Source organism: Balearica regulorum, chromosome 5 (assembly GCF_011004875.1).
Source record: "Balearica regulorum gibbericeps isolate bBalReg1 chromosome 5, bBalReg1.pri, whole genome shotgun sequence".
Lineage (NCBI taxonomy): Eukaryota > Metazoa > Chordata > Aves > Gruiformes > Gruidae > Balearica > Balearica regulorum.
Genome location: NC_046188.1, coordinates 11,920,724 through 11,943,760, shown reverse-complemented (window position 1 = coordinate 11,943,760; position 23,037 = coordinate 11,920,724). Strand labels below are relative to the sequence as shown.

The 23,037-nt window shown below is 48.0% G+C and overlaps 1 protein-coding gene across 1 annotated transcript; it reads left to right on the top strand.

Moving 5' to 3' along the window:
- Positions 1-3,234: 3,234 nt before the first annotated feature.
- On the top strand, positions 3,235-22,744 carry LOC104630443 (tumor necrosis factor alpha-induced protein 2). The gene is made up of 12 exons (XM_075753485.1): positions 3,235-3,334; positions 9,800-10,151; positions 12,119-12,746; positions 14,235-14,349; positions 15,567-15,692; positions 16,524-16,624; positions 16,714-16,812; positions 17,018-17,141; positions 18,140-18,262; positions 19,114-19,269; positions 20,415-20,536; positions 20,956-22,744. The coding sequence occupies exons 2-12, from the start codon at positions 9,812-9,814 to the stop codon at positions 21,095-21,097; spliced, it is 2,076 nt and encodes a 691-aa protein (XP_075609600.1). The 5' UTR covers positions 3,235-3,334; positions 9,800-9,811; the 3' UTR covers positions 21,098-22,744.
- Positions 22,745-23,037: the final 293 nt, after the last annotated feature.

The following is a 23,037-nucleotide window of genomic DNA, read 5'->3' as shown; positions in this document are numbered from 1 at the left end:
TTTCATTGTCTAGTGCAAAGGATTCACCATTCTTTTTTAGTAGAGACACATCCCTTTGTAGGCTATTGGATATTAGGACTGCTAGTGAGAAAGTCTTCGATTCTCAGTATAGAAGAGGTGAACGATCCCACGCAAGTTCACCATTCAAATTCAAGGAAGCATCTGCAAAATTAAGTTACAAATCTCTGAAGTACGCCTTGCTTTTAAGTGTAGGTTGCAGCTGAGAAATATATCGTGTATATTATGGAAGTTAAGCATAAAACCCCAGATTTCTCAAAATCACAGACTTAAGATAGCTTCTTAGCTAGCATAAACTATAAACACAGACTATCAGTGTAGCCCTATGCAATACCTTCTGAGTTGTTACACAGCACAGAAGAATTCCCGTGCAGCACTAGAATATGTGCAGCCTGGTATAACTTGGTATAGCTTTCCCATACTGCTTGCTGCAGGAGTCTCCTACAGTCAAGGCCTCCTGTGTTAACCTGGGGATGAGACATTGGTCTCATAAAACAGTAGCACTGCTGCTGAGCCAAATGCAAAGACCTCTTGAATATTTAAAGAGAGGTTTCAGTGGGTCTGAGACAGGTGTCTCAGCCACTTACCCCTGCGGATTTGTGGCACACCTGCGGAGAGACACCCCTGCATCCTGCAGAGATGACGTAACTGAGGACATGAGAAGCAAACCAGTCCCAGAGTCCTCCCTGCACCCAGAACTGCATCCTCTACTGTCAGGCAGCCACAAACGCTGCCTGCTCAGCCATGCCCATACCTACGTGTGTGTGTAATCCCTAGTGCCTCCCAGGAACCACGTCCCTTTGCCTCCTGCACAAAAGGGTCATTGAATGCAGCACCAAGCTCACCTCCAGCTGCACCATGCTGCCCCAAAACTGGCTGTAACTGCAGATGGCAAACCTTCCATCTCCCCTTCACATTGCCATTGGAGGAGGTGATGAAGCACAGAGACAGTTACTGCACTTCAGGGCCAAATCTCACACCATTTCATGTTTCCAATGATTTTCAGACTGATGTGGTACCCAGCATTTCTGTCCTGTGATGATGGTTGTTTCTGGCCATTGGTTGTCAAGCAGCTAGAGGACCCAACCCTAGGGCAGTTCCAGAGAAGGACCCTCCGCCAAGGTCAGCCACAGGCTGGCCTGAGATGAATCAGTGTTTTCCAGAGCCCGGAGGTCATGGGTTTGCCCGTCAGGGCAGCCACTCTGCTTCTGTTTCCTGTTTTGGCAGACATTGTTGGGGGCGGGGGGGGGGGGGGGGGGGGGGGGGGGGGTTGCCCTGCTATCATGGTCTTTTGAGAGAGAGAGTCCCAGAGAGTAAAGCAACAGGATGCCTGCCAAAAGGCATGGACCGGGAGAAGCATCTGCTCTAGGGCACCATGCCCACTCAGCCAGGCACCTTCTTCCCTTCTTCCAGCACTAACATTGGCCCCAGACTACATCAGCTGCTGGGGGATGCCCCCATGCTGGGTCTGCATAGCCCCCACGAAGCTTGTGCTGCTTCGGCAGCACCATGAAAGCTCACAGTTCACACTCAGCTTTAAGTCTCTGGACTATTTTTTTGCACTTTGCATTAGACCACAGCTATCAGATGATTGTGCTGGTTTTGGCTGGGACAGAGTTCATTTTCTTCACAGTAGCTGGTATGGGGCTGTGGTCTGGATTTGTGCTGAAAACAGTGTTGGTAACACAGGGATGTTTTAGTCACTGCTGAGCAGTGCTTACACAGAGCCAAGGCCTTTGCTGCTCCTCACCCCACCCCACCAGTGAGTAGGCTGGGGGTGCACAAGGAGTTGGGAGGGGACACAGCCGGGACAGCTGACCCCAATGACCAAAGGGATATTCCATACCATATAGTGTCACGCTCAGCATATAAAGCTGAGAGGAGGAACAAGGGGATGTTCAGAGTGATGACATTTGTCTTCCCAAGCCACCGTTACACATGATGGAGCCCTGCTTTCCTGGAGATGGCTGAACACACCTCCCTGCTGATGGGAAGTGGGGAATGAATTCCTGGTTTTGCTTTGCTTGCATGCACAGCTTTTTCTTTACCTATTAACCTGTCTTTATCTCAACCCACAAGTTTTCTCACTTTTACTCCTCTGATTCTCTCCCCCATCCCACTGGGGGTGAGTGAGCAAGTGGCTGCGTGGTGCTTAGCTGTCAGCTGGAGCAAAACCACAACACAGATACAAACCAGAAAATGTCCCAGGTACAGTAACCAGCTGCCTGCCCCACTCCCTGCCCCACAGCAGCTTTCCAGGCAAGGAAAGAGGAGGTAGGCTTTGCAGGACCACAATATTTTGATTTTCTGCCTGCAGGGCAGCTGCTTCAGCCCAGATCTCACCCACTCTTCTGGGTACAGAAGATGCTCCACATTGAGACTATCTAGGCAGTGGGCAGCACAGCCCTATCAGCTTGTCAGGACCCTCTGCAATGCTCCCCCCACCCCACTCCCCCCCCCAGCCATTGCTGTCACCCAGCTGTGCCTTGGCCATCTTCCAGCCATCCCTTGCCATGGCAGCACACATGCTTCCCCAGTGTTACGGGCTCCCCACACCTCCACGGCCAGGAATGTGGGTGCCTAGGAAACCAGGGACAGAAATCAGGAAGGCAAATGTCCCTTCTGCAAGTGTAAGATACAGGTTCAGAGGCTTTGGGGTGAGGAGGGAAGCCTGTGCCTTCCAGTCCCTAGGCAGGGACTCCACCCACTGCACTGAAGCTGCTTGATGATATTAATGTCTCCTGGGAGCACTGCTCTGGGGAAGGCATTTCACCTTGGGCATGATGCAGGACCCGGATATGGCAGGCTGTGCTTTCAAGCACGCACCTCATCCCTGCCAGCCTGCCCATGGCAATGCCCTGCCGAGGGAGCAGAGCTTTTGGAGGCACCTGCTCCATCCCTAATGGTGGGTTTCCAAGCCCGCAATGGGTCACATCATATACACAAACCCCTGGGGCAGTAAGACCAGGGTGCCCCATGCGCCAGTCCATCAGGACGCGTCACTGGGGCTCAGTTCCTCTGCAGGAACCAACCTGGGGCAGATGCCACCACCACCCGGACCAGCCATCCCCCCCACTCCGCGGGGACTTCTCCCCCGTCGGAGGGGATTTCTCGTTTGCCTTTAGCTCGAACCCATTTTTCGGAGGGGCGGCGCAGCCGGAGTTTCCCAGCCACCGGCCTCCCTACGCGCCCGGGTCTCCGCCTCCGCGCCCTCCCCTTATAGCCGGGCTGCCCCGGACCTCCGGATCCAGCGCCGCCACCCTCCCTCCCGCCGCCGCCGCCGCCGCCGCGCAGCCCGCCCGGGAGCCGCAGCAGAGTGAGTCCTTCGTGCCGCCTGTCCGTGCTGCGGAGCTCGGCGCTTTCCCCTTCCCCCTAGAACCGGTGTCTCTTCTCCCGCGCCTCTGCTTCCTTCCCGGGTCACTTGTTGCAAGGTTAGTGAGCGCGAAGGCTCTCTGTTGTGTTTGAGGGAGGGGAAAAAATAAGTGGAAGGTGCTAAAGGGTGGATTCCCGGACAGAGCGACTGATTTCAGCCCTGCTTTGTAATTACCAGAATAGAGAATAAATTGAACTGCTGTTCCAGCAGCTGCAAGAAGGACAGCAGCTCCAGACACATCCCGGGGCTGGGGATTGCAAGAATGTGTCTGGCAATTGCGTTGAGGCAGCTGGGTCCCATTTCTGTTGCTTATCCTCCAAATTTCAGGGCATGAATGCAGGCTGTGAGCAGTGACTCCTATTACCCCCCCAATCTCTTTCCCAAAATCCAGAGTTAGGTCTTGGGCACCAAAGCATCCTAAACCCAGATCAGGTACCGGGATCCAGATTCAGTGTGGCACTTCCCACCTCTCGTCTTTGTCTTTGTTCAGAAGGAAGTGGTTTTCTCCCAAATCACAGGAAAATAATTGGGTTATGATTCACTCAGCCTGGCTGCACTGGAAAAACACCATTTCAGTGCCTGGATCCTGTACAGTCCCAGGCATCCTCCCTATGCTGAGCTGACACATTTCTGCATTGCCATGCTTGCCATTTTGTGACTCTTTTTTTTTTCTTCGTCAATGAAATCCCACTGACCCTAGGACCTGCCTTTTCCCTGGGCACTGAAGAGCCTGTCAAAATTCCCTCCTATCCTTGGGCAGCCACCCCACATCCAGTGCATCAGCTCCTCGGGCACAAATTGAAGGGTTCAACCTCAGGGTTAGGATCCTCAACATGTTTAAAGTAGGATTTCTTCCTGAGGCTGCTGCAAAGTAAGGGAGAGACTTTCTGTGACTGGAGCATATGGCTGATCTAGAAGCCGTGGTCCCTCGCCGTCACACCTAAGTTCAGAGCAGAAAACCTGAAGAAACGCTCATTCTCCAAAGTATCCAATGGCCTGCCCCTGCCGAGGGACTTTGAGGCTGCCAGTTCCAATCGAGCCGATCAGATGGGAGCAGAGACCTTTGGAAAACTCAGGTTTGGGTTTGCTTCAGTCACCCTCTCTGTAAAAAGAGGCCTGGGAACCCAAAGAATCTGAAAGTGCCGGCAGAGGCGAGTGCTCCAGGAGCTCTAGGTCTGGCTCGTAGGGAATTTGTGTATTTTCTCAGTCACTGTTAGCTCTAGCAGTGAACTTTGCAAACTCCAAGCCTGAATGCAGGATTTGACTCTGGGAATAGTAGTAGGAAAACAAAATCCTAGATAGCAGCAGCAGTTTAAAATGATACTGCCCAGATTTGAGACGAGAAGAAAAAGGAGCGTATTACACTGCATTTTCTCTGCTTTTTCCCAGTAACAATATACATGTGTAATTTTCTCTTTTCTTTCACTGTTTGAAAAATTCTCACTGAAAACTGGAGATGCTGGTTTACAGGACCATTTTCAGTTCTGCTTCAGTAATTCAAGGAATCCAAATTCTCATTTAAAAATGACCGAGGCAATGTGTAGCTCTGTCTATGCTGTTCCCTGACAGGTGATAACATGGTTTAACACTGGTTTAAAGCATCTCAAGCCAGATGAGATGCCCTGGGACCCTCTGCCTGATCTTCCACTGCCGTTCCCCTAGGTCCCTTGGGTCCCCTGTCACCCTCAGCCCCACGGCAGTGCCCAGTACTACTAAGGCACATGGATCGAGTCCCCTGGGAATGCTCTGCTCCTGCCTTAATGTCTTTACTGGAGGCACAGGTTTTGTTTCCTCTCAGCTTTTGACGCCATTCGGAGTAGAGCTTGGCCAGCTTCAGGATGGTGCTGGACCACATGGGGTGGTGGGTCTCCCATAGGGGTTGGCGGAGAGGAGCATGGATTTGAGCTGCACAGTAAAATTTCAAGGTGGGGCTGTTGGTGGACCAGCTCGTCTATGGACTGTGATTTCCCAGGCAGAACCATGTGGGAGCCCCCAGCTTCATGGTTTCTCCCTTCAGTACCCAATCCAGTTAACAAAAACTAGTAGGAAAAAGCCCACCTCCTAGGAGGGCTTCCCAACTTGCAAAAGATTGGGGCTGGCATCTCAGTAGACTTTGATTTGATTTGTTAGCAGCTTAATTAGGTGTCACTGCATAGTCCGAGGTACACTAAACTCAGACTGGCTGCATTGCTTTACTGCTTCAAAAGATGACTTGCTGCAATTTTTCTCATGTGGGCAGGGGTGGCCCCACTTCCATGGGGAGCAGGGGGGGAAGAAAAGGCTGATGCAAAAGCAGAGAACAATCTTTGCTAAATAACTTTGGATTTCTGAGAGGCTGTGGAAGAGTGGGGGATTTCCACTAAAACAAGACATAAATCCTTGGGACTTAGGACGTCAGCAGGCTGGAGAGGACTAAAAATACAGACAAATGTTTGTTAATACTGGCAGCATCTCAAGAAAAAGATGTCAAGAAAAAGATCGGCAAAAATTTCAAAATAGGAGTAATCAGTAAATCTCTTCCCTTGAGTGCTCTCTGGTACACCACGAGCCAGCCCTCGTGAATGAGCTCATTCCTAAGCATGTGGTGTGAAGCCTGTTTCCTTTGAGGAGGAAAATGAGAAAACGGGAAGTCACCGTGTCCAGAGTCTGCGTTGTATCCTTCTGCATCATGGCTCTGCTCCAGGTGTTTCCCTGGCCCTTGCCACCCACCCCGGAAAGGCTCCAGCCCAGGGGTGCGCATCGTGATCAGCACCGTGCAGAGAGTTTGCTGGGTTCCTCTCCGGCCACACCATCAGTCAACAGCACCACTGTCCTAATGGTACAGGGCCTCTGTACCACAGGGGGCACAAGGAGCAGCTCCTGCCCAGCATCTCCTGCCCGCGGCCTCCAGCCGTAACCAGCGCCACCTCCTTTTAGCTCAGCGTTTCTTGTAGAAAGTGGGGTTTTTTTCTGTAAGAAAGTTTCTTATAGGCATTTCTTACAGAAAGTCCTTGGCCATTTAGTGATAAAGATAAGACATGGCAAGGGAGTTTTTGGTACCACTTGCCGTAAGCATCTGAGGCTGCATTTCAAGGCAGGACTTGGACGTGAGGTTTACTGGTATTTCCTGCTGCGGATATAAACATATGCAAACCACCAGCAACAAAGTGATAAACGCTGGGCAAGCATTCAGGCTGGCCAAATGTGAGTAAGCATGGCAGCTATTGCACTGACAGCGTTACTCAGATGCTTAACTGCTTCGGCGTTTATTAGTTCAAGATGAAAAAGCACACCCTGACACGCCAATATTGCCAAGAGTTCTCCCGCTGCTGATGTGTGGCGCCTGGGTGAAAACGCTAGAGCTGATTTTGTCTTTATTGTAATTCGGCTGTGGGACTTTTTTAGGCAGGTCAGGGCATAGGGACGCTGCAGATGATGGCTCGGGGCGCTCTGCAGAGGGACCACGGGGGCTTGCCGAGGCTGCAGCCCCCAGAAGCACGTGCCCAGCTACCTGCTTCCCCCCCCGGGCATTGCCACCCCCATGCCCAGCCCTTTTAGGGCATTACCAGGACGAAGTTTTGCCAGCTGTTAAAAACTAAGATTTTAACCAGCTTAATTCCATTATGGACTCTTTTATCTGTAGTGTCATTTCAATGGTTTTCAAAGATGCATGACATTCATCTTAGTATTGAAGAAGAAGAAAACCATTTTGAAATCCACTTTTCTGATCATCATTCATTAAAACAAAAGACTCCAAAAGTCACCTTTGGCTATGGGAAAGGGAGAGGTACTTTCTTTTTTTTAGAAACAAACAAAAAAACCCAATAAATGCTTTGTTTGGAATAATATCAGAGAGAGAAAGTACTTGGCTAGGTCTATGCTTGAACAAGCAGGAAGGAAGGGATTTGACAGAATTAATCTAAACACAGTGTCATATTGGGAAATGAGACTAGGAAAACAGCCCTACATAATTTAGGAAAGTCCCAAGCACTTATAGAGAATCCCTGTTACCATGTTATTTTTTTGTAGTGGAAATGTAAGTAAAAGGAGCTCTTTTCCCCCATTTTTAGGATTTTAATGAGGCATCCTAACTAGAGTAGCCAGAGTGAACCGCAGGGGGGTTTCCTCCCTCCCTCCCTCCCCAGTAACAGTGCTAGGGGAAGCGGTAGGTGCATAGCTTCCTTCAGCCATCACTCGCTGCCCGCTGGGCCAGCTCTGGTGCTTGGGCCCCCCCTTGCTCGCCCATGCGACCGGCCCCGGGGCACGAGGGCTCTGTAGAGCAGCGACCCGACACAGGACCCGACGCCTCTCAGCAGCCACCGCCGTCCTGCTCAGCCATAGCAGCACCTTTAGTTTAGCTTCGCACTTTGCCTCAGGTCACAGGCCACCAGTCTAGCTGAGAGCCAGCCAGACCGTGCACACCCACACCCCTTTCTATCCTTCCCAAATGAGTTTTCATCTTCGTTGTGTTTTAAAGGCAATAGTGTTACTAATCCTGGTGTGACCTGGCAGCCAAAGCACGGAGAAGGAAAGGGTTTCAGCGATGCCAGACTCTAACCGCTCTCTGTACCACCCAGCTGCTACCACTAACTTGATGCTTCAAAGCTCTCCAAGCTGCCTGGAGCCAGCAGGAGGAATCACAATTAAAATGAAAAGCCACAGTCTTCCAGTTTGCCCAGATATAAGTATCACAGTTTGTATCAGCATGATACATATCAACAGCATAAACTTAACAAGGGTATTTGAAGATCACCACATTGTGGTCTTATAACTGAAGCCAAATTCTTCCTTTATTTACAGTCTAATTCCTCTCCCCTTACGCAGTAAGAGGAATTGCCTCACAGATCTTCATATAGAAGTGCACTGATTTCCCAGAAAGTCACTTAAAAAAAAATATTGTTAGAAGAAGGATTGGAAACTGAGTCTATTTATTTACTATAACTAGATAATTATAATCATTATAGAAATGAATATAATTATGCAAATAAATCTATAGCAATATATTGCATGATACATGTAAATAAATAATTCTAAATATAAATTTTAAAAAGATGTTTTCACAATAACAAATTTCTATTGTTAATTATTTGTAGTACAGGAGTGTTGGTGGTGGAGCAGGACTGTGGCAGGATAGTGTCTGTTTAAACAAAGCTAAACCACCCCGATCCTGGTGCTTTGTTCATAGTTCCCCCTCAGCCAGGCGAGGACTGCTCTGGACATGCAGTAGCCCTGGTCACTGGCACCGGTTTCATTCAGCAGCTCTGGGAAAAGTCTAATCTGGTTAGTCCCAGCTATCAGAACCTTGCCCCCTCCACCATCCCATTTCACTGGCATCTCTTTGTGCACAAGCCACCTCCTGCATTACAGCCCCACAGATGGGACAATAATTTCTCCCGGGTATTGGGAAACACCCAGCTAGTTACACTGAAGTTGCCTTGTTTGGGGATGCTGTAGTCACCCTGGGACTGTTTTGAAAATGAGATTACGTAGACTGTGAGTGGTTTTGAAGGGTCTGAATGCATCCTTGAGCTTGTGTCTGCCACTGTAGGGATGTGGGAAGCATGTAGAGCATTGAATCCATGCTTCTTACTGGGATTTTTGGGCCTAAAATAAGCCTCCTGATGCTGATATCAGGAGATACTGCTGTGCTTCCCACAGTCCCATCCTTTCGACCATGGTTTTCACATTCCAGATGTTTCTGAACTCTCAGCTACCTTCTCTGGGAGCTCTCCTCCATAAAGCTAAGTATTTTATCACTGACTTCAATGGGGACATAGTTAAACCAGGAGGACTTTGGCTCAGCAAAGGTTGCTGTGTAGCTGGCCTGGTAGGTTTGTCTCATTTTCATGCTGTACTTGCAAACTCAGTGTGCAGGTAGCTACATAGGTGCTTCCACAAACAGATCTGCAGCCAGATGAGCAGACATCAGCAAAAAAAGGCCCTAAGGAAGGTTGGAATTGATCCCAATGCCATATAAAAGTAAGGGGGTTTTGTGGTTGCTTTGAACAGGCACAGGACTCTTGTCCCACCCCACCCACATCATTCATGTGCAGCATCCACACCCACGTCCGTATTCCTACAGCATCATGTGGGAAAGCCCTGCTCTCCTGTGTTCAGACAGGCTCAAGGTCTCAAATCAGGCCATCTGAATCACCCTTAAAATCACTCATCAAATTTCTCTAAATAAGTGCTTTATTAAACCAGAGAGCTGAATCCATCCTTTCAGTTCCCTGAGGTGATGTTGCCCAGGAGCTCTCCCACAGAGCTGTGCTCATACCAGATGTGTGTAGCACTCCCCACACTGCCCACACAGGGACAACTCGTTACAGAATTATTTTTTTTTAATGGAAATGCACCTTGTCACATTGTGCCATGGTAGTTTTTTATGCAAACTGTTATAATCTGACCAGTTCTTTCTGAAATTTACAGGCTAGAAGGAAAATGATGAAAATGTTACCTTTTTTCCAAAGCGGTCTTCTTGGAATGCGCAATGGATCAGAGGGTTGCATTGATGCAAGCAGTCAGCTTGAAAACCCTTCGACATCAGTAGCTGAGCTAGTCCCTGCCTGTCCTGAACCTTCTGGAGACGAAATCTGGTCCAGGGACCAGGAGAAGATGAGTGAAAGGCCGGAGGCAGCCTGCAGACCCTCACGTGCATCTTCCATCACAAGCAATGGGAGCTGCACCTCTGCTGGGGACAGCCCTGAAAAGGGGAAGAAAGGAATAAAGGGAATCCTTACAAACGCACTTAAGAAGATGAAAAAGATCAAGCCACCCAGCGGTAAGTGCTCCTCCATCCTCCTTGCACCACCTCATAGTTATCTCTAGAGGGGCTGCACGAGGTGGAGACTTATCCCCTTGAGAAACAAGGACACTGACAGATTAAAGTGACTTGGCCAAGGACCATGGGGAAACAGGGGCTGAGGGGGGCATGACTTCAAGTCCTGGTCCTTTGGTACCAAGGGCACACTCCTTGAGGAACTGCCAGTTTGCAGGTTTTCTGTCTAAAACTAAACTTGTTTCTGCCTCTCATGGGGGCACAGAGATCTGTGGGTGGGCGAGAAACCAAGGCATACCTCTCTGCTGTGTTTCTCCATGAAACCACCACCCTGTGAAATCTCCTCTTGCCCTAGGGACAGCAGCAGGCAGCACGCATAGGTCTTTCCTGGGGCTGATATCTGAACACAACTCCTCCAGTCGCAGGCACCATCCCTGGAGGGTGCTTAGAGAGGTAGAAAAATAACTGCTCAGAGAAACCCAGAACTGGAGAGGAAGGTGCCCCTTGGCACTTCCAAGGCTTACCTGCCACCTCAGGTGACCTGTCTTGTTACTTGGTTCATAAACTTAGCAAGCTATACCTTAAAATAAGTTCATTTTTTAGTCCTGCCCTCTTTACTGGGTGGGTCTTCCAAAGTCTCATTGTTTTAGTACAAATTATCTCATTTCCAGGCAAGCCTTTACCTGACTAGTTGGCTTCTCTTTCTCCATGTGTCAGATGTTTTCCCTAACTGGCGGTTTTCCTTCTCCGCCTTGAATTTGCTCAGCTAAATGAACCGAGTCTACTGCAAACAAGCCCTTCGTGCCTCTGTTTTTACTGCTGCATTGTCCCATTCCCAATGTCTTTTTTTTTGAAATAAAGCGACCAGAATTGCAGAAAATATTCCAGATGGGATACCACCAATGCCTGGTACAATATGTTACCATTTTCCTATCTCAGCTGGATGTTCCTCGCTGGATGCATCCTTGGGTCATATCTGACATTTTCGCCGTCATCTCATAGTAATGATTTACTAGTTCTCCAAGCATCTTTCTTCCTCCTCCATCTCAACCTGACTCATGTCCAGCTGGCAGCAGAAAATCCTATTTGTTGCTAAGTAACTTTTGTTCTATTGAATCTGTGTCTTTGTGCTATTGAATTTCAGCCCATTTGCTATTCAAGTTATCCTGTTGTTCCTGTACAATACACCAAGTCCTCAGTTTCGATAATGTCTCTGACCTTTGTGTAATCAGCAGATGCCAATAGGGCACTCCCAGCTTTTGTGCCGTGGTCTCTAAGGAGAATATGAAGTAAGATGAGTTTCATGAATAATGTAAACTTTCTCCACCCAGGGTTTTCAGTACAAACCTTACGCACCTAACAGAAGTTATTCTGGGGTATAACTTCTCCAGTTTAACTAATAATTTTCCAGATTGCACTGTGTTGAGTAACTGGCCGTAATTCAGATAGGATAGTTCAATTGTATTTATCTTGCCTGCTAAATGTGTCCTCCAAAAAAATTTCACAGGTCAGGTTGTGCCAACCTATTTCTGGAAAACCCATGTGGTATTTCCTCTAGCACATCTTATTTAGCTACATCTTTCCATCCACATTTCTTTTCTAAAGTCATGTTTCTTACTTGAGAAGTCATATTAATGGGGGGGGGGGAATAATAAATAAACAAATAAATAAATCCCCACAAATCTAAATTTTGGAAAAAATTAGGGTAGCACATGAATACCTCTCCATATGTAACACACTGGTGATTATGTAATGGTAATGAAATTATCATTTTCCCAGTTAGAGGCAGGCTAGGAATAATCTGATCTTTAAATAAATAGAAAGATTTTCTATATGGTGAAGGAGCCTAATATCTAGTATTATAGAAATATAAACATTTTTTAAAAAGTATTCCAGAGCCTTCATTTTATATAAAACAGAAATTTAAATTTTCGCTATTGGGTAAAGAAAGGCTGTTCTTTTTTCACCAGTCAAACAAGTCATGGATCTCCTTGAAGAGCACAAGCTTTGTGATGCTGCTCAATATCTGATTGTCTTGGAGAAGAGCCTGTCCAGCAGAAGCGAGGAAGGACTGAACATCAGCCAGCAAGATGTTGAGTCCGTCTACGAAGTTCTGAAGCACAAAGTTTTCAGCATCTTGAAAGACTCCATAGTGCTAGCGAAAACAAACCCAGAACTGCTGCAGCAGGCAGTAGAGGCACTGAAAGAGCAGGAGAAAGAAGATCAGAACTACATGTTGGAGAACCCACCTGACCAAAACATGCAATTTAGACCTAGAAAATGGAAAGAGCTTTGGATGGCTACAGTAAAGGAGTCAGTAGAAACTCGAATGAAAGACACAAGCCGTACTCCTAGAACTGAGAACCTCTCTACAGTTGGCCAGAACCTCTTGCACATGGGAAAGACAATGAAAGAAGATTTGACAGTAGTTGTAAAGTACATTAAACAGCTTTATCCTGCTGAGTTTAATGTGTTCAGCACATATGCAGAACTCTACCACAATTATTTTGCCTCCCAGGCAAAGAAAAGTGCTGAGTCTCATCTGGAAGACAAGGATGTTTACCTTCTCCTCTCATGGGTGCACAACATTTATCCAAAGTAAGTGAAGATTTTACACATGTTTATCCCTGGTGATCAACACAGGTTCACTGGCCACATTTGATTTATGAATCAGTATCACTGCAATGCAGTCTGGTGTGTGGCTAGGCTTTGGTGTCACTGGCATCATGCTGATATACACCAGCTGGCCAGGACGGTCAGAAGGGACATGCTCAAGGCTGCTAGTCTGTAAATCAAGGTCTCACCCCACCATTCAGGCTTCTGGGCAACAGACATGCACACAGATGGTTCACTTGTGGGGTGAATTGGGCAAATTCATTGCCCTGATCTATTCCAGTTGCAGACCTGCAACTCATTCTTGGAAAATTTAGAAATTTTAGCCCTCTGGACCAGAGGGCAGCCAGTAAATAGAACAATCTGAGATGCAGTTATCCTGGGCATGGAGGATGTTGCTTAGGCATCACCCACAGTCTGTGCTCTCCTCCAGGTTAGGAGACCAAAATGTGAGCCCCTGTAAGAAGACATTATCACCAAGGGTCGCCCTTCATTATCGCAAGCTGTGTATGTTATGGAATGGAAAATATTCTTTGTTGTGGCTTATAGTACTGGATGGAGAATCAAGGGCTCTTATTTCTTAGGTGAAAACCAGTAAATACACCAACAGTGTTTCTTCCGCTGTTCTAAAGCCATTCAACCTTCACCTCCACTTTTTCCTTCTCTTGTTTCACTGACAGAGTATAATAACCCATTAGTCAGTGTTGATCCTGGAAGTTTTCCAAAGCCAGTCTGTGCTCTAGGTCAGAATATTCAGGCCTGAACCAGCATGTATTTGGAAATCAGTGGCTGCCAGGAGCAGGGCTCAGCCAGAGCAGCGCAGCCTGGCACTGGGGATGGTGTTGGCCAGGGCAGCGGCTGCTTTCCAGGGTGTTTCCAGAGGCCAGGTTCAGGTGTCCGCTCAGAGACTGCTACTCTCCACGGCCAGCCGTGAAGGGAGCAGTGAAAAGGAGGAGACTTGCACGACAGTCTGGCCCCAGCTTCCAGCATCGTATCAGAAGCAGCTCGTGTGTGGGAAGCAGGGTGGTGTACCCCCGTGGAGCTCAGGAGCACCCAGCTCAGCCGGCATGCTGTGTGGACATAACAGCAGGGTATGAAACTGCCTGCTCCGTTCCAGCTAGCCATGAAATGCCAACTTTTCAACTGATCACTTCTCTCTATTGATGGAGAGAGGCTGTGTCCTGGGAGTAGTCCCTTCTGCAGCTCTGGGTCCCCCATACCCAACGCAGCAGCTGATGCTAGGGGGTTGGCAGAACATGACTCCATTCACCAGGGTTGCTCAGGGTCCCACCCTCACAGGTCCCACCTCTGGCACAGATTCAGTTCCTCCAGGTCCTGCCTGTACTAAGGACAATGTACATTTCCATCTGGTTTTTCACTGATATCCTCAAAAAGTGTTAGTGATTTGCATCAACAGCTGCCTTGAATTACACTGCCCTTGGAAAATGTGATTGTTTGGCTTTTTCATTCCAGAGATATGAGAAAAGATCATGTTTTAGCAGAGGAGTTGGAAAAAGTTAAGCTTGGAAGCCTTTTGCCATTGAGTCTGAGCCAAGAGCTTGAAAAGAAATACCTTGACAGCGAAGAGGTGAGAATCTGTTCAGTCCCTCCTCTTCCCTTTACTGCTCCCATAGGACTCCTCGGAGGAGCTCTGACTTGTCCTGCATGCACACTTCTCAGCTGTGAGTCACACACCCGTCCAGAGAGAAGCAAAAGCAAGAATGCTTTTGTTTCTTTTGGGGGGACAGGTCAATTTTGTGCTACATGGGACCTGCAGAACAAACTTCTGGTTAGCTCAGCCTTCCGCCCTGGGAGGCATCAGAAAAGAACTTCTCTGTTCTTGCAAACCTTGTGGTAGGAAAAAATCCAACTACAAATCTTTATGGGTAACTTTCCAGTTGGCTGTTAAATCCCCAGAGGGATTTATGCTCCCTCTCGCAGATGATGGTTTCAGAATTAGTTCTGGTCTCTGCAGCAGTGCCAGACCTTGGGTGAGTGCAAAGCATGCAAGTCTGGTCTTGAAAAATCCGTCTCTTTGATGGAGAATCGCCTGGTGTGCAGAAAATAACAGTTGCTCTGTTTTTTGGATCATTCTTGCCTTAATGGAAACAAGAAGCAACTTTTACAGTACTCCCATAGCTTAGTGCTTTTGACATTTTGGGCTGGAATTCCCAGAAAATGAGAAGGCAAATTCCAGGTTTAGCTGTAACCAGTGATGGTTTGCAGATGGGAGAGGTGGGTGTGAGGGCAGCGAAGCGCACAAACAAGGCACTTGGTGATCAGAGATATATCCCACCACTGTACAGACCATTTCAAAAGTGGGCGCACAAGAGGGGGCAGAGCAGAGAAAACCTGCGAACACTTCGTTTCACTCTCCAGCACTCACAAGACGTCAGAAATGCTCATGAAAAAGGATTGCAAAACCAGGCCCAGAGGATAGCACTGAGCGTGACGCACAGGCAGTGCGTGGCTGGGGGAATTTGGGCTCTGCGACCTTCGTACCCACCGCTCCCCTCCCCTGCCCTTGAGATCACCACTGACGTGGTGGGCAGGGACGTGGGTCTTGATCTTCATTCTTACCCTGAAATATTCAACTCACTGTTGCGTAGATGGATATTGTGAGGGGGTTGTCCTTGCTGACGTGAAGTAAGGCGTCTCATAACAAAGAGCCCTTATTTCTCAAACAGGGACGAGGAAAAAGTCCGCTCAACCAGATAAATGGTGGGTGGGTGAGTAAAACCTGCATAAGGCAGGAACTGCTACATCTACTTTGTAGTAAATGCTGTTGTTCTTCCTTCCCTGAAGGCTACTATCAAAAATTCACTGAGCAAATGTTTAGATAAAGAAATCCAAAGATGGAAAGAAGATAAAGAACCAGAGAAACTAAATGGACATTTTCAGAGTGAACTACTAGCAATATTTGTTATCCAGGTAATACAGATATATATTAAAAATAAACAATTGCATCCTGCACATATTTAGGATTTGAGACTAACTGTAGTCAATTCAGGGAAGCAAAAGTCCAAGTCGCTTGTGTATGGTGGTAAGAGAGATGGGTGGTACAGGGGAGCCCTAACCCATGGTCTGGCATGGTCCTGATCTACCACGTGCTGGAGACAAACTCCTCTATAAGCAAAACGAGCAGGAAAGCTACCTTTGTTTCTCCCTGTGTGTTTTTTTTTCTGCACCCTCAGCTGAAGCCAAGCTTTGGGCAATGTAACGGCAGAGAGAGAGGAGACAGGTTTAGCCAAGCGAGGAGGCAGCGTGGTGCTGTTGCCCAGCTTGCTCCTGTGGAGACTCTCACAGGCAGAGCTGCTCCGAGTGCTCGCACCCTTTCCCCAAGCTCAACACTCGCCCTCCTCTGGCAGCAGAGGATTAGTAGAGTTTATTTTTTAAAAATAAACCCTTCATATATTGAGGTTGTGCTTAATTTGTTTTTTTTTTTAATGCAATCAGTGAAAAAAGCAAAAGAACCCAAGTGTCATTTTCCCCACTTTCTCAGCTATTTTATAGGCTTTCTTTAATGCTTCTTTCTTCTTCACCTCTCTCCCCATTTGAAAAATGAGTTCAGAATTGGCTTGAGCACACCAAATAAGTGTGGCTGCTCTGCATGGTCCCTGGCTCAGTCTCGGAGCGGGGGATGGAGGGGACCTGGGCGCAGTCACCGCATTTAAGGATCTGTGGCCTTTTTAACCTGCAAACCTGGCCTTTTTGGAGCAGGTGGCATTTAAAACTGATCTTGTTTGTTTGTTTGTTTGTTAGAGTATCTACAGTGGCCAGAAGCGAGCCAAGGACATCAGCGCAGCAGTGGGCGAGGAGCTGTCGCATCGCCTGTCGAAGGAGCTGCCTGCCTTCCTGAAAAGGTGCGGTAAGGCAGCGTCGGGCAGCGGGGCTGCCAGAGCCGCCCGGGGCACACACTCACCTGCCTCTCCTCTTCCCATCTCCCCTACAGCTACAAGGATGCTTTTGAAGACTTTAAAGAGAAAAGCAAGAAGCACAGATACTACAAGCCTATACTGATTGCAAATATTAACAACTGCTGGAATTTTAGGTAAGGGTTCAAACGAAAAGGCTTTGCTCCTTCCTCTGCAGGCAACGGATGATAGTGTGAAGGAGGGGAGGTGTTCCAGGGTGGGCAGAGGAAGGTCTATCTGCCTGCAGAGGAAGGTTTGGAGACTTCTGAATTTCTCTCTCTCTCTCTCTCTCTCTCTCTTCGGAGGACAGATTACTCTGACCTTGCTGATATTTTCTTGCAGAGACTACACAGAGAAGAACATGGCAGAAAAGGATGACAATAAAGCCAGTATCCTCAGCACTCTCAGTGACATTGAAAACAGCGGCTTTGACGTGCTGCTTCAACAGCTGTTCGTGCAGCTGAAGGTACCGTATCTGCACCCCACACCCTCCTGCCCCGTTGCTCAGCCTGGGCCGGGCTGGGCAGGTTCTCCTGCCGTGCCGTCAGTTGCCCAAATCTCTGATTCAAATGCTGCAAAGTTCAGAAGGGCTGTGGGGCAGGTCACGTCTCAGCATCAGTCAGAAAACTCTGAATCATCTCTTCTTGAGCTGGTCCTCGAGACTGCAGGCAAAACAAGCACAGCTACATAGGCACGACTGTGCAAGCAAACAAAATGTGCTGATCGCATCTAAGATAAGCGCTGCAGGAGGGAGAGTCTCAACCTGCAAGTGTTTACACTCCAAATTGTAGGAAGCAATCACAAATGACATGAACTGCAACTACACAGCTTCTTCATGAAAGTGGCCTGAAAGGCACTTTTGGTTTCTTACTTCTGGGGTTTTTTTTCTTCTTTTTTCTTCTTTTTTCTTTTTTTTTTCTTTTTTCTTTTTTTTTAAATATATAACACAAGCTTTTTAAGTTAAGCAAGTGTGGTGGAGGGGAAGGCACAGGAGTCAGGAGTGCTCAGCCACAATCTCTCCTGCTTTCTTTGTAGGGCCTTTTGGAAGGCATCGGACAGAGCAGGGGTGCTTTTCTTATTTTCATATTTATTTACTGTAGCCAAGAAAAATTGTGATTGAAAAAGTCTCATAATGATTCAATTTTTTCCCTAATGGTTCCATAATTCTCTAATCAGACAAGATTTTGTGTGGACAAAAGATTAAAACCATGAAAATTTAAAAAAAGCATCTTGAATATGAGCCTTTCAAGCCCTCAGTCTTCTCCATCATGAGGAACCAAGAAGGGGACACAAACCCAGTACAACCCCCTTTTCCCCTGCCCCTGTAAGTCATTGTCACATGTCCCTGCACAGGACTGCACATCACACTGTCGCTATGTAGGATACTGTACATATAGAAATGCTAAATATACATGTGCATAGAATTTGTTTCAAAGGAACTAAGCAAATTTTCTTTTTTTTCAGCCAATTTATAAGAAGTTTACAGAAAATAAGTGGGACTCTAGCAGTGAAATTATGAATGAGATCATTAAAACCACCAGCAAACATATTTCAGACTTCCGGACCCTAAAGGACCCTTTCTACCACGTAAGTCCAAGAGAAATATTGGAGGGATTCTGGGATGCTGAGGCTGTGTTTTCAGCTCTGATCCTCTGAGACTGGAGATGCCTGGACCCATGTTAAGCTAGTGAGCTGGCCTGGCATCAGAGCCAGGATTTCCATCAGCCATATAAATCTTATTCTCCTCCAGCAGAAGCAGAATCCTATAGCTCTGCTGCAGCATTTGCTGAGAAAACCACCCTTGCTGTAAAGCAAGTGCTCTAGGGATCACCCAAAATATAGTTATATTTATGTATGGGTTTGGTTTAGCAACCCTGAAACACCGATTGAATTGCACGGTTGTATCTCATGGCTCCTTTGATTTCCCTGAGGACTGGAGGAGATGGGTGCAACTAGGACAAATCCCAGATAACTGAGCCACAACCACATTTTTAGTGGTGCTGCAGTATATACGAAACATCACCATATAAAAAAGTCTTTGATTTCCTGCCTTTGTCTTTTTAGTAGCTGAAACAAAATTATGTTTTGTATATTAGAGAGAGGAACAGGAGGAGCAGCGTGAATTCCTGTTTATCTGGAGTACTGCTACTTCTTCTCTAACATGTTAGATCTTTTCTATGCCTTCAACTCTTCCCAGAAGGAAACAATATTTGGAAATTCCCACGCTTCATTAGAGTACAAAGAAATTCTCGGCATCTAGGATGTCACGTAACCAGTTGTGAAGAGGTTGGCAACCAGTGCCATTCCTCACATGTGATCAGCAGCAGGCATTTGGTGAGGCATGTCTTACAGCACCCAAGACATTTTTGTTCACCTGCGGTTTGTTTTGTCCCCAAGCAAAAACAGAGATGGATGATCTCCCATCTCCTTCCCAACAGGCTATCGTCGAGAAGATCCACACTCATTTGGTTAAAGAGTACATTGTGAGGCTGCTGAAGAGGAAAGTTAGCCTGAAAACTCCAGGGCAACAGCAAAACTTGGCCCAAAACATCTCCAAGAATGCTGCTGACCTTGAAGCCTTCTGCACCAGCAATGTACGTGAGTGCTCGCTGCATCCACAACAGCACAGGGCACAGTCACACTGAAAAACAGGAAAATCAATTTTCTGAGGCCTCTCATTAACATTTCCAGCTCAGCTTAATTTCCTGGAAGGTAGGACCTTAGGCAGAAAGTGGTCTCCAGGTGTCTGTGGGCAGAAAGACTCCCCTGCTCCAGCCTGCCCTCCCCTGGATGGAGAGCAATGATTTCATCCTCCGTTGTCCCTTAGGCACTGTTTCCTTTTGAAGGTTTATATTAATAGGGTCTGAAGAGTTAGCTAATCTTCTCCAGTTCCAGTACAACTTGCATGGAGTCTGGGTTTTGACTCTTCCCTCTCACCTTTGATTTCCCTCACTCTGCTGCTTTTAGGTCAGGCAGGGGCTGGAACAGGCCACGCAGGGTCTCTGCTACACAAGGGTTTCCTCCATGAGAGGCATGGCTGAAACTTCCCTCTCTGTCCTCTGAGATCACCGCCCTCCTTCCATGCCTCTCAATTTGCCTGCAAAAGAGCTGAAAGCTAAGCCAAACCCTGTCCTCTACCACCCCATGCACGTTTGACTGGAGAAGGACCAAGCCTGAGCATCACTTGGTGTGGGCAGGAGGTCAGGTAGCTGGCACCTTGCGATGTCCAACGGCCAGAACACGGGTCCAGTCGGGGCTTTTACCTGAGTGGGCAGAGAGGGGATTTGGGCAGTGCCTGGAAATGCTAAAGGCAGGGTTGTGTGCATAGCTCAGAGAGAGCAGCATGTGGCAGTGCGTTTGCCAGCCCATCACACCTCATGTACACGCTAGGCAGCGTAGAAACCCAAGGAAAGGAAGATGAGATGGGAGGGAAGAGCAGAGAGAGTCTGTTGAGGTGGATGTGAAAACAGTCATATGGCGAACCCTACACTACATGTGTAAAAGGATTTGAAACAACCACAGAACTCATTCAGTTTCTCCAAGGCTGGCCCAGGCAAAGTCTGGGCTAGAAACATCACTGAAAACAATGAGGCACCTAAAATCATTGTCGTGTCCTTCCCCCTCACCAGGAAACAGCCTCGGGAGCCATCTCAGTGGCACCCTGGTGAAACCCAGCTCCTGGGCTGGGCCGAGGTTTGCACTTCCACGATGCCCTGCTGACCACTTTCTCTTCTGGCAGGGGTCTCAAGCCACGTGGCTGAATTCGGCACTCCCCAAACTGGCTGAAATAATCCGACTTCAGGATTTAGGTGCTATTAAAATTGAAGTTGCAACACTCGCCACGACGTACCCAGATATCCGGTAAGAGACACTGAAGTAGATTTGCAAATACTCGTATGGAATTTTAATTGCGCCAGGAAACAGTCAAATATGAACATAGGTGAGGTTCGTACAGCCTGAGTCTACAAAAACAGGTGGGGGGCTGCCTGCCAGGCTGTGGCAATCCCAGTGCCATCGGACAACAAAATAAACTAGTAAAAAAAGGCCTATTGATATATTCCAAATTCTGGCCTGATTTTTCTCCTTTGCCTTGGAGATTCCCAACCCTACCCCAAACCTCCCGGGGCAGTGCTGGCTCCCATGTAGGATTGCTAGATGCCGAGCTGGTATCTGCTGGGGACCTCGGCACACACTGTGGGGTGGGGACCGCATCCTGGCACAAGGGACCCAGCACACAGATCTGCAGGAGGAGATAACACCTGCCCGTTTCTCTTCCACAGCAAAAGACACCTGGAAGCGTTCCTGTACATCAAAGCCAATTTGTCACGCAGCGAACTCAAAAGCATCCTGGGCTACTTGGCAGACAGCACAGCGGCCACACTGCCCGGAGCCCCGCTCTTCTCCAACATAAACGTGTCCTAGGCCAAGTCTCCCCTTGGCACCCACCTTGTGCCAGACTGTGGGCTAAGCTGGGGATGGAGACTGTCCGCTGGAGCGACACACAGCGCACACTGCTGCCTTTTCCTACGGAAAGTACGTTGTCCTAATCCAGTGCCTAGCATCTCTATGGGAATCACTGTCCTCTGTGCACAGCTGGGGAAAGGGAGCACCCATGACCTCCGTCTACCTCACAGGGTGCCACGAAGGCAACATCACTGACTCCCCAGCTAGCCCCAATCGAGCAGGAACCTCTTATGTAGTTTTCTGTCTTCTAAGGAAACGGAGGGAAACAAAAAAACGAAGCTAAAATTTAGAGATGTTGGAAAAGTCCCATGTGAGCATGCTTGCACCCCATCTGCCGCCTTCTGAGCTGGGCAGGGGCAGCTGCGTTAGGCTGATGGGAGAGGCACCAGGTTTTGGGTCAGGAGAAGCTGCGGCTCAACCACAGCAGGACTCCTGCCGTTTCCCTCCACACTGCAGCAGCCCCAGATCTGGGGCTTGGGGTGGCCCTCGCTGCACGCTTGCCCAAGCAGCAGCGTTGCCCAGGGGCATCGGGGTTTCTGAACCGGCCTTAGAGAGCCATGGCAGTTCCCGCAGCAGCACTCTGGCCGGGGCAGCGTGTGCTTCCTTCACCTCTGTGAGGTGGGAGCAGCCGACCCCCGCTGCAGCCACCAGCCCCTCTGCAGTGACCCCATCCGGTGCATCTGCACTGGAGTGGCACCCTGCTAACAGGGTTAGGAGCAAACTGCCTGTTGCAATGGATGGTGTGGGCTAAGCACTGGCATCTAGTAAAGCACTCTGGATATTGTTTAAGCCCTCTGTATCAAGGAGAGGACTTTTCCAGACCCCGTTAACATCATAGGCATTGAACGGGTGGTGAAACTGATCTCAAATGCCATTATAATGTATTGAGCATCCTGTATGCATCACCGTTGCCTTGCTCGCTGCTTCCCCTCTTGCTGTGAGGTAGATATGATGTGAAAACACAAATGGGCCTGTTGTGAAACTATGTTTTGTTTTTTACAGCCCAGTTTTTTGGGAAGCAAATCACTTGCCAAAACAACAATGTGTTTAGTTGAAGACCTTTCCCTTCTGTTTTTCTCTATTTCAACTTTTGTATAAGTCTGTAGAAAGTCGGTCCAGAAGGAAGATGCATAATGACTGTGCAAACCATGTAATGTATTTATATGCATATGCAGTATACCATTGGTATATTTTTGCATCAAATTTTATTTTTTCTCAGTTAGAGATACTCATTTGCAATGTTTATATTTAAACAGTATTCAAATATGCTAGAAAAGTGACTCATATATTCTGTCTCTGGCTGTTGTTTACTGCATTGCCACATGTAGTCCTACGTACTCCTTCAAAGAGCCAGTTCTTCCACTACTCCCAGCCTACTCTGGTGAACGTCACCCACTGGTTCCAGGTAGGCAGGGTCTTGCTGGACCCACAGACAAGCTGGAAAAGCAGAGGCACGCTCTGTTTGTGCTGTGTATGAGTCTCTCTCTGGAGCAAGGACTGCCATATGTGCTGTGTTTATGGTATGTGGTATAACAAGGTCCAAAACGTCAGCCTTTAAACACTACCACAGTCTCAATGTTTAATAATAAAAAGATACGTATTTGATATACATCTCATCCTTACTGCCCTGGCATCCCCTCTTCCTCCGTCTCTGTTGTCTCCTCCTGTTCATACGAGCCTTTAGGAGATGCAGCCCACCAGAATTTGCGCCAGCTGTCCCCCTTTTACCCTCCTTGCAATTGCTGTTAGCCCTGTGGCTTTGCTGCCGCCCCCGTGAGATGGATGCTGAGCGCTCAGGGCTGCTCACTAGCAGCAGCCGCTGGCACATACCAGGAGAAGGAGTCCTGTGCTGACAGGTTATGTGACAAAATTGTACCCTGGGTGAAGGAGTGCTGTCT